Source organism: Lycium barbarum, chromosome 7 (genome assembly GCF_019175385.1).
Source record: "Lycium barbarum isolate Lr01 chromosome 7, ASM1917538v2, whole genome shotgun sequence".
NCBI lineage: Eukaryota > Viridiplantae > Streptophyta > Magnoliopsida > Solanales > Solanaceae > Lycium > Lycium barbarum.
In genome coordinates this window covers 111,915,747-111,927,718 of record NC_083343.1, presented here as the reverse complement: position 1 = coordinate 111,927,718, position 11,972 = coordinate 111,915,747, and the positions used below count along the sequence as shown (strand labels likewise).

Below are 11,972 nucleotides of genomic sequence, written 5' to 3'. Positions count from 1 at the left end.
ATGTGACACTTTTCGCTTTTCGAGAATCAATTTGACTAAACTTTGAAGCTAAATTAAATTAGATTAACTCGATATTTTAATATTAAAATTTATATATTTGAAAATTACATGAAAAGTACTATAAATTGTAACTTTTCTCATATCAATTGATGGTCAAAGTTCATACAATTTGTATCTCGAGAAGCGAAAAATGTCACATAAATTGAGACAGGGGAAGTAATTTATTATGAATTTAAAATACAATAAAGTAAAATTTAAATAAAATACAATACCACACGTAACAACCATCCAAACTAGGGCTGGACATAAATACCGAAAATCAAAAAATCGGATCGAACCGACCGAACTTCAAGAAATCGAAACCGAAAGAACCGAACCGAACTAGTTTGGTTCGGTGTTTGGTGTTCAACTTTAAAAAATCGAAACCGAAATAGCCGAACCGAACTTTGATGAAACCGAACTGAAATTTAAATCGAAATTTATACATTACCCAAAAAAATTAAAATAGTCCAGATCCATTAAATTTAAGCCCAAAAAAAACCAATTGCAATAAGCTCTTTTGCTTTTGTATTCCTAATTTTTCACTTCAGTTGAGAAAATCAAATATCCTTAATAAAAAAAGGTGACTAGGATGTGTCTATAAAATTAATGTATGTCCTTTATGTGTTTTCTTAATTATTCTTACTATATGTATATAACACGTAGTAATCCTATATTATTGTTATGGTTTTCTATTTTTGTGTATCCTGTTTGTTTTATTTTTATTTTTATTTGTTAGTTTATGTTTTATTGCTTTTGAGAATATGAATTAGTGAAAATGGAATCGCTTCTAATATCGTATCAAAAAAACCGAATTGAAAAAACCGAAATCGAACCGAACTAAACTTCAAAAAACCGAAACCGAAAGAACCAAACCGAACTAGTTTGGTTTGGTATTTGGTATCTACCTTCAAAAAACCAAAACTAAATAGTCAAATTGAAGTTTGATAAAACCGAACCGGCAGAGAAAAGGAAGAAGGTAGCAAAAACAGGAAAAATATACGTCGTGTACTCATATTTCTGAACCGACCCATAATAATATCCTCTCAAACTTTTCTTCTGTTTAATAAATTTGGATTAAAAACTTGAACAACAACCCAACTATAATGGATTCAGATTTCTCTCCTGGTTACGGGTCGGGTAACGTATCCGATTTTGGTTTCGCTTTTAACGACAGCAATTTCTCTGATCGGATTTTGATGGTTGAGATTGTTCCTGATTCTAAATCCAACGGTGAGGGATGTTGTTGTAGTAGCAGTAGTAGCAGTGTTGTTGATTGGGCCCGTAAACGCAAACGTAGAAGAGAAGAAATCAAGAAAGAAAATGGTATGCTTTTAAAAATCTTTTTTATTTTAGAAATTTGTGTTTTTGTTGATTTTAATGTGTGTATATTTTTGGTATATAGATATTCAATTTGCATCTTTTTTGGTGTTTGACTGGACGCAGAGTTTAAGAATAAAAGATTGACTTTTAAAATTTGTAGACATTTGTGTGTCAATTAAGGGTAAAATAGAAAGTTTAAAGTTAAACTGTTACTAAATATAGAAATGTGACGATGATTGGGCTCGGAAATGCAAACACAGGAGGGAAGAAATCAAGAAAGAAAATGGTATGCTTAGCTCTTTTAATTCCACTTAGGGTTTTTAATTATTTTTTTTTGGGTAGAATTTTGGGCATTTCTTGATTTTAATGTGCGTATATTTGGTACTGCCTCTATGGCTCTATTTTAATTTGTTTGTCTTAATTTTTAGTTTGTTTAAAAAAAAAATTCTCTTTCTTTTTTTAGCAACGATGTCTTGGGTACATTTGATATATCTTTAGTGTAAGATCAAAAGATTTAAAAGTCTTTTTAACTTTCTTAAACTTTGTGTCGAAGTCAAAACCAATCAAACAAATTGGCACGGAGGGTGTATTTAGATGTTGCCACGAAGTTTAAGAATAAAAGAGCTTTTGGTCTAAAACACAAGTCATATATATTTATTTGGCTGTAAATCATCTCATTAAGAGTAAAATAGAAAGTTTAAAGTTAAGCTCTTAATAAATATATAAAGGTATCATTCTTTTTTGGAGTATCACATAAATTGGGACTGAGGGAGTATTTTTTTATGGTTAATGCATGTGAAAATGGGATTTTACATATCATGCTTTACAAGGAGAAGATGCAAAATTTAGGATTTGAATTTATTTCTCTGTCTTATCTGTTTTTTGTTCTTTTTTTTTTTTTTTTTTTTTTGTTTTAGTTCGGTACTATCTAGGTGGGTCACTCGAATCCTTTTTGAATATAAGGTTTTTATTTTTTAGAATCTTTGATGAATGATAGACCCTCTTTTACAACTGGTCTTGCAAATGCAGCATAAATTACTAACTTTTGGCATCTAATAATTTGGAAATATGGTTGCTTGACTACCAAATACCTAAAAAAACAATGATCTTGTAGTAATTGTCTTGTTATTTTTCACTCAAAAGTGTGTTTCTGACAAGTTTGGCTGTAACAACATACCCAGTGTAATCCCACAAGTGGGGTCTGGGGAGGGTGGTGTATACGACTATACGCAGACCTATGTTGCTTGGACTCTCCTAAAATGTAGCCGCACCCATGTCGGATTCTCCAAAAATGCACTACTTTTGGAGAATCCCACACGCACCCGTCGACATTTCTGAAGAGTCTTATAGACCCTTGGCTGTAAATTTTACTATAATTTTCCGTGTGCCACAAACTTAAGGTTGCCAGCTGTTCAAAATCATACTTAAGTTTGTCAGCTATCAGAGCACGCATTTGAGTTTGTCCCCGTTCTTGTAACATTTCTCGTTTCTTCGCTTATCAGAAAACTAACTTAAGTTTGTTATATGCTTTACCATAATTTGTGCTTATTAATTAGTTTCTTCAAATTATTCCCTTTGTTATTCTTTCTGGTGGATGCTCATATCATAAACCTCTCAGATGTGGACGTGCTCACGCAACGTGAGGAGGAGGTTTTGAATTGTAGTATGCTGGACACAGAAGATGTTCTTGCTTGTGAGAACCAAGATGAGGAAGTTGTTGCAATGGCTGAGGAACCTCCATCCGGCATTGAGACGACTATAGATCACCCGGGTATCTATGCACTTCCCCGCCATGGACCAAATTATCTTATTTCCGTCATTGTACCGCTATTTCAAGGATTCTAACTGTTTGAACATTAGATCCTGATATATGAGAATCTAAGATATAATCTAACATGGCTATCACTCTTCTAGGCAATAGGTAGAGGCGGACCCACATGGAAGGGTGAGGGGTCACTGGACCCTGTTAACTTCCGAAAAACTTCATTATGCATATGTATACAACCTTGAAAAAGAATCATATATCACCTTAGGCACCCTAAAAAATGAAAGCTGATTAGGGGCACTGTTCCAACACGCTGCTTAAGCTCTTTGCTTGAGTGTTTTGACCTGTGTTCGGATCTCCGTTGCTGCATTCGTTGGCTTTTTTTCAAAAAAAAAAAATAGATTCAAATAATTCATATAAACGCGTAGCTAGCAAGTTTTGAACTGGCGACCTCAATATGTAAGTGAGGTTCATGACCATCGGACTAGAGAATGACCTATGTCAATTTTTGTTTCTTAATTCATATTTGTTCACTAGTACATCGGTTTTATGTGTCTTTGATAAAATTTCTCGACAAAGCGGTGTCGCATGACACGGATTCTACTAACCTCCATCCCCCCCCCCCCCCCCCACGTCGTCTTCAAATCCTGGGTCCACCTCTGAATATAGGTGACGTCTTTGTGTGCATAATCTGAAACCCCAATTTTGTTATGACGTAATGGCATGTGAAACCTAAGTTCCTTTATCATTGCATGGTTTTTTGTCTCTTTATCTGTTCTATTCCCTTTGAAACAAGCTTGCGCCATTTTAAAGGTGACGGTGAAGCTTCTAAGAGCACTGACTTGTCAACAAACATGGACTCTTCAACTGCGCTTCGACTTAGAACTATACACATCAGTTCTCCTATTTTGGCCGCAAAGAGTCCATTCTTTTATAAGGTTAGGAGTCTTTAATGCTGTGTTATAGCTTAATCAGGAACTCTTGATTGCTCTTTTTTTGACATCTTTTTTGTTTTCTTCGTAGCTATTCTCCAATGGCATGAAGGAATCAGTGCAGCAGCTTGTTACTGTACAAATCCACGCCTCGGGTAAGTATTAAGATTTTAGTTGTGGTTTTGTATGTTCTGTTTTCATTGTATTGTCCTTTTCCTTAGAAAGTTGTCCTCGTAGAGTAGTACTACTAGAAAGCTACTGAAATGCTTGTAGGCTGTATCTTGTTTATATATACTTCCTCTTCTCTTTACAGACTCCACCTCCCCCACATACTATGCACATGATTTGACATTTCAATAGGGGTGGTAGCTGCTATTAGTGTTAGAAAATTGGAATGAATGGATCAGCTTGGGCCACTTATATCTTACATTTAGTTTCTCTTTAAACAAATTTTCGGTGATCAGGATGTGCAGTTAGAGAGCAATGTGCATCAATCACTTAATGAAAATTAAGGTTTTGGGGCTCATGGGCTGTTTAACGACTAGATAACTGAGCGGCAGTGTGAAAACTGGGGAGACAAAATAGATTTGAACACGTGTGAATTCTTAGAATAGGTTTTGATGAAGGTTTTTCTTATAATACTCCCTCGCTTCAATTTATAAATGTTGTTTGATTGACTTGTAGTTTAAAAAGAAAAACTTTTGACACATGAGTTAAATACATAACATCCCTGAAGTACCAAGTATCTAGTGTTCTTGAAAGCCATGTCAATTTTTATCGGAGTATATCATTAAGGGGAAATTTACTTTATCAAACGAAATCATTAAGGGCTAAGTAGAAATGTTAAAAAGTAAAAAGTTTTCAAATATAGAAAGGTGTCAATCGTTTCCCAGCGACCCAACAATGAAAAACATATAAGATGGAAAAATATTTTCATTATCAAAGAGAGAAAAAGATGGAAAAACGTTTTTGTCGAGCGGTTGGAAACTGAAATGTAAATGTGATTATAAACTAGTAATATCATCTCTTGTAAACTATGTAAAATCATGGACAAAGGTTATTTATGTAAAGCATGCTGACTGCTACATTAGAAATATAATATTCTCGAAAAAAGCTACTCGGAGACAGTTTTCACCAAAAATGTGAAAAATCACATTTGAGCAGCCCAAATGTGCACATGATTTATGTTCGACATTTGAACTCCAAACATGATTCTCCAAAACATGTTACAATACGGGGTCTATATACCTGATAAACCATACTTCAACCAATGTGCTTGTTTGCTGTCCTTAAATGTATCCACTAATTTATCTATCTTGATGACTCATTCTATATATAGAAGAATTGGACACCAGAACAAGAATCATGTCTGATACTCCTAGAAGCATTCGTGTGAGACATTGATTATATACTAATATGTTTGCAAGGTTAATAACATTCTCCAAGAACTACTCTTCCTTTTGCTTTCTAAGCATATTTAAAGAAGAATTCTTACGTAGTTACTTTAACTAGTGAACATAGTTTCTTTAATTTGTAATCACAAATTTTCTTCTTTTCACATCTGGATTTCTTACTCTTTTTTCGCAGAAGAAGCTGCCTTCATGGACTTACTATATTTCATGTATTGCAATACTTTACCTACGATAACGCCTACTGCATTGCTTGATGTGCTTATGGCTGCTGACAAATTTGAGGTTGCATCATGCATGAGACACTGCAGCCGTTTACTGCGCAATCTTCCCATGACATGTGAATCAGCTTTGCTCTATTTGGATCTTCCTTCTAGTGTCTTAATTGCTGATGCAGTTCTGCCACTGACAGATGCTGCAAAACAGTTTCTTGCTGCACGTTTCAAGGATATAACCAAGTAAGAGCTCCTCCAAAATATAGTTTTTCTCATTACTCACTCAGTCTATTGAAATTAAAATTGATTGTTTGGAAATGGAATGTGAAGGAAAGCAAGAGGCTTGTCATCCGTCTCAACTGCACTCTGTATATTTCAGGATGAGTGTGCCTTCCGCGAACACTTCATTTGACATAGCCTACTTCTGGGGCGTTATGAACTTGCTGTTAACATTTTCCTTTTTGTTCATTACTAACTAGTGAAATAAAGGACCTCCAATCTACCTATCAATAAAGGGCTTCTTGTATCAGATTTCTGGAATGCTTTCAATTTAACCTATATATCAGGAACTTGTTCACTCCTTAGATATGGTTTTTTGATGGTTTCAGCAGAGATATTTGTCATCTGAGCTTTTATCCTAAATATCTTACCAGGTTCCAAGAAGAGGTATTGAACTTGCCTCTTGCAGGAATTGAGGCTGTCCTCTCCAATGACAATCTTCAGGTTGCTTCGGAGGATGCTGTCTATGACTTTCTGTTGAAGTGGGCTCGTATCCATTACCCAAACTTGGAGGAACGACGTGAAATATTGAGCTCACATCTTTGTCGCCTCATTCGTTTTCCACACATGACATGCAGGAAGCTGAAGAAATTTCTAACTTGCAATGATTTTGATCCTGAACTAGCTTCCAAGGTTGTCATGGATGCTTTATTTTTCAAAGCTGAAGCACCATACCGGCAGCGTTCGCTTGCTGCTGAGGAGGGAAATGCCTCACACCATCGTTTTGTGGAGCGTGCATACAAGTATAGACCAGTTAAAGTTGTTGAGTTTGAAATGCCTCGTCAGCAGTGTATCGTTTACCTAGATTTAAAACGGGAGGAGTGCAATAATCTCTTTCCTACTGGTAGAGTTTACTCGCAGGCTTTCCATTTGGGTGGACAGGGTTTTTTCCTATCAGCTCATTGTAACATGGATCAACAGAGTTCATTCCATTGCTTTGGGTTGTTCTTAGGCATGCAAGAGAAAGGGTCAGTGTCATTTGCGGTGGATTATGAGTTTGCCGCTCGGACAAAGCCAACCGAGGAATATGCGAGCAAGTATAAGGGGAACTACACATTCACCGGTGGCAAGGCCGTTGGCTACAGGAACCTGCTTGGCATGCCTTGGACTGCGTTTATGGCTGAAGATAGTTTATACTTCATCAATGGAATTCTCCATCTTCGAGCTGAGCTTACTATCCGACAGTGAATGCTTAGGTACTAACAGAAAGCCATTGCTTCTAGGAGGGTTTGGAGAAGATGAGGAATGCTAACTGTAAGATGTTGTCCAGCCAAGGTCTGTTAAAAGGTTTAAATTGTATATACAGGTTAAAGTCCAGTGCCTATGTAGAAACTGTTAAAAGGTTTAAATTGTAGTTACAGGTTAATTTAAGTTCAGTGACTCTGTAGAAATTGTCGTATGGGCTTGCATGTACTGCTGTATGTTACTGAAACTAACAGAATCAGTAGCTCATCTGTTGATATTGCACTTGACTTGTAACTTGCCGGTCCACTTTGAGCTGCGTAATTTAAGTCTCTCAGCAAATCTTTGAATTTTCTTTAGTTACTAACTTGTTTTAGTTAAAGGAATCGTGGTTCTCTTAAGGTTTATTAGCTAAAAATGATTAAACCCAAATTACTGCCAAATTTTATGTTCAGATGAAACCCATACCCCAGTACTATCGGAAAAGGGCCAAATATCGTTATACTTTGAATTCAAATATATCCCTGTTATTATACTATTGGTTCAATATATTCCTCTACAGTTAAAGTTGTCAAATGTGGACTTCTAATCATACATGTCACTAACATTTGATGATGTGGATGTCACGTGGCATGCCACATCATCACCACTAACCTTTTTTATCTCTCTTATATTTGTTCTTCCACCACTAAAATTACCTTCCCCTCCAACCTCCACCATCATTGCTACTGTTACCACTTACCACCGTAAAGTTGGAGACGAAGAAGTAAAAGTTAATTCATTATTCTTATTATGCTTAAATGTACTAATAGTTTCTGGGCAGCGGCAAATTGTCTGTAGGAACCCAACATATGGACTTTATCAAGTTCCGTTATATTTACAGTTTTAGTGGTTTATTTTGTATCATTTATATGACGGATGAAACTCAATTCGATTTTCTTTTTAATTGGCCCTAGATGCTACTGACAACTTGGACTGTCAACTAGTTGTTGATCGCAGAGGAGTTTTGCTGTCGGTGGGAACTTCAGCAGCATCTATTTGTAATGCTGGATGGGCAGCAACTAATTTGCTGACAGTAATATCTACTCCTGTCTACCTATTCTTTCTATTTTCTGTACACACATACCATCTCCAACTTTTGTGGCGGTCATGGTGGCAATAATGGTGGAGCAGAAGAAAATTTTAGGGGTGGAAGAACAAATATAAGGGAGGGATAAAATAGGTTAGTGTTGATGATGTGGCATGCCACGTGGCATCCACGTCATCAAAATGTTAGTGACATGTAGGATTAGAAGTCCACATTGGACAACTTTAACAGTGGAGGGGCATATTTGAACCAATAGTATAACGGCAGGAGTATATTGCATCCAAAGTATAACGAGGGGTGTATTTGGCCCTGTTCCGATAGTACAGGGGTATATTTGGCCCTTTTCCGTAAAAATAAATAATGAAACAACTAGATAGAGAGAAACAAAAATTATGCCGACTTAATTGTAATAGTAAGTTGTTTGAAAATTGATGATGAGTTGGCTTAACTGTGTCCTGCTACTTATCTCTTATTTGACCCAAATTATCTAAACATTCTTATAGACAGGTTGAGTCATCTCACCTAAAACCTATTTTCATGGGTCATCTCGAGCTGACACAAGTAGTGAAAAGAGCTTGGAAAAATTAGCAGTATTAATGAGAGGGAAGGCTGTGTTTTATCAATTAATAAGCCTTTAATAATGCATAGTTAACCCTTAAATGTTTTACAAACAGATGAAGTGCCGTTTCTCTTACTCTTTTTGTAATAGTCAGCGTCAAACTTGTTTAGTTCCTTATGTAAATACTAGTACTACTATTACATCTGCTCTTCCTTATTTAGTACCAATATGTATGATGACTGTTGGGTTGAACTCCCAGCCATGTAATAGCTAGTGTATTTAATATGAAGCATCTTTTTCGCCAAAAAGAAAAACCCTTTCAGGTTTTATATCAAAGTGAATGTTAGAAGGTTGACAACTGACGAGAATACATGAAAGCATTAAACAAACCGCTTATTTTATTAAGAATAATAATGTTTCAATTTCTTTTGAAAGGTTGCACCAACTGTGTAAGATCAAATAAATTGCGGCGAAACAGAAACAGCTGCACCTCAATCTTAAGTTAATAATCAAGGTCGATTATACGAATCATCATTATTCATTTCACTCCAATACCTAATTATTTAGGTTCTACAACCTAGTACTACATCTTTTACTGATGTACAAATATCCAACAAGATTAAAGACTTCTAATAAAGATTGGACCTGGATAATGTAAGCTTAAGCTTACCAACGCGACTGGCGCAAAAACAGAGTTTGAAAATTAGAGAAAAGCAGTGGATCGATTGATTGAAATCTAGCAGAATTACCAGCAGGGCTTCAGTAATGGTGCTGACGAGACTACAAAATAGTAGATATTTATAGAACCATGGGAATCTAGTAGACATGGTGCGAGATTCCTACTACAAAAGTTAAAAATGTCGCAAGCAGCTCAGCAAATTATCTGGAGTTGTGCAGTAAGAACGGATATACACAAAAGGAAGCACTTTTCATCTTTTGTAACCATAACAACTTGAAGCTCGAAGAGGGAAGATAGAAGAAAAAGGAGGACAAGCAACGACAGGGGCAGATGCAGTTTGATGTTACGTACTCATGCGGAGCATAAATTGTGTGTAAACATTCACTAAAATAATAGATATACCCATAACTTTAAGAATATAATGGGTTAAATTCCAAGAAACCTTAAAGGTTAAACCCATAAAGGTTGAATCCGGGATCCACTCCTAGACGACAAGCCAGGCATATATGCAATGGTTTCATATAAGACATCACAAGACTCCTAGGTCATTAGAAATGACAATCTGGGCATGGTACTAAGCCAATGAAGCTCTTTCTCAGCTAGATATGATCATGAAAATTTAACCTAGCAACCATGTTGTAGAAGAAAAATAGCAATCAAGGAGCAGATCAACTGATAGTAACGGCATGAAATATTACACTCTGTTAGCCACCAGTCTTAGCCCAGTGTTCTCAAAATCAGTAGTGCTCTAAAACTGGAGTCAAAAGCAAGATGCTCCAAGAAGCAGTCAAGAAGAATCTTATTAACTACAATCCTAAACTGCATGTCATTTATGTTGCATCAAAACTTCAAAACGTACAACGAAGTTGAAGATCTAGATGACACACGGACACGCAAAGAAGAGGAGACAATAGTCAAGACAGAGAGCAGCAAAGGATTGAACTAAAGTTCTTTCAGAAAAGCAGACAGAATATCTGACTTTAAACTAGAACAAACAAATTCCTAATGGAGGTTTGACAGATCTACGTAACTGTCAATGGAGGAACAATAGTATTCAGAACTTCGCTAGGGTACTTCAAAGTTCGTGACTTTTATCACCAAGGATATGGCACATGGAAAGTCTAACTGCAAGGAAAAACTTAAGCACACAAGGTAAGAGAAAAGCATCTATATTTTAAATATCCCATTCAAAAGTGAAAGCTCAAAGAGCAAGCATGATGTTGATGAAACCAATTGCAGAAGAACTTTCATGCCAATCATATAAACATGTCAAGCTGAGCAATGTGCCCATCATTTACTCCACTTTTGATAAGCGTACACTAAATAAATGACTGCATTTGGGCAGAAAAGAAAAATTAAGCACAATAATCTTGATCGTATATTATGAATTTTGAGAGACTGTATTTTGATTTATGGGATTTATGGGAAATACTCGAAAACCATCTCAAAAAGCAAATAGGAACTACAAACACATCATTATTTTACTCATAATGATAAAAAACTAGAGAATTTCAAGATTTCAATAAGTTTAGCTCCCAGTTAGGCAAAATTATAGTTATCAAAAGTTATCTCAAGAATTTTAACGCATTTATAAACTAAATGCAAAGGAGCAGTTGCCTCTGAAAATTTCAAAGATTAGTTTCAGGATTTCAATTAGTTTAGCCCCCAGTTAGGCAAAATGATAGTAATCAAAAGTTATCTCAAGAATTTTAACGCATTTATAAACTAAATGCAAAGCAGCAGTTGTCTCTGAAAATTTCAAAGATTAACCTTAGATATCTCTACAGATTTTTTATCTAAATAGTATTAACCTAGCAGATATGCAGTTCTGAGTTTTGGTCAGACATGATATGCAGTTATGCATAGGACAGGCAGGAATCATGTTCTTTGCACATATTTTAACAAGATGAAATCATCGGTATCAATTAAAACTATACAAAAATCAAAGAAAAGAAAGGAACTCTGCAAGTGGCAGTTCAGAAACACTATTGAGAAATGGTAAAACAAAAATAGCACAAAAGCAAATATCTTTGATAAGTAGAAACAGAAACAGAGAAAGGGGGTGAGGGAAGAAGAGACTCGTTAAGAAAACAAAAAAATTGAAGATACAAATCTAGAAGGCATATAAGATTTCTAAAATTTAAAAAGTTTTATACAAAATGCCTATTTGATTAATTTAAATTAAGGCACTAATGAAAAAGTAACCTATTTTCTTTTAGCATTGCCTCTTCTAATCCTTCCTTCACTTCTTCAGTCCAACGTCCAGGCCGTTGCCTGTCGCTGCCACTTCTCATATCCATCCTATTCATCCATATAGCATCAACCGGGTTAAGAGCCATAACATGCTTCCCATATTTCCACCTAACCGCATACTCATTATTGTTTGCGCTTTAAATTTTTTACATTCATCTTCTCAGCCACATTTTAATGAAGCATTGCAGCACAATCTATCCCTGGCCCCAAGGTTCATTCACCATCACAATTACAAACATAGCTCTATTTC

At 35.7% G+C, this 11,972-nt stretch overlaps 1 protein-coding gene across 2 annotated transcripts; it reads left to right on the top strand.

Moving 5' to 3' along the window:
• The first annotated feature begins 1,028 nt into the window (after positions 1–1,028).
• LOC132603821 (BTB/POZ domain-containing protein POB1-like) lies at positions 1,029–7,468 on the top strand. 2 transcript variants are annotated; one of them, XM_060317092.1, is made up of 6 exons: positions 1,029–1,365; positions 2,981–3,133; positions 3,941–4,065; positions 4,151–4,214; positions 5,647–5,926; positions 6,337–7,468. In XM_060317092.1, exons 1-6 carry the CDS (start codon positions 1,146–1,148, stop codon positions 7,148–7,150), a joined length of 1,656 nt encoding a protein of 551 aa, XP_060173075.1. In that variant the 5' UTR covers positions 1,029–1,145; the 3' UTR covers positions 7,151–7,468. The 2 variants fall into 2 exon arrangements, with proteins under 2 accessions (XP_060173075.1, XP_060173076.1); XM_060317093.1 differs by lacking the exon at positions 1,029–1,365 and adding an exon at positions 1,538–1,648.
• Positions 7,469–11,972: the final 4,504 nt, after the last annotated feature.

Excerpts from the sequence above, each read along its gene's own strand:
- LOC132603821 (XM_060317092.1), top strand. The coding sequence starts at position 1,146 with ATGGATTCAGATTTCTCTCCTGGTTACGGGTCGGGTAACGTATCCGAT. Across the intron at positions 3,134-3,940 it reads GACGACTATAGATCACCCGG|GTGACGGTGAAGCTTCTAAG; the intron begins GTATCTATGCAC and ends GCCATTTTAAAG. Across the intron at positions 4,066-4,150 it reads AGAGTCCATTCTTTTATAAG|CTATTCTCCAATGGCATGAA; the intron begins GTTAGGAGTCTT and ends TTTTCTTCGTAG.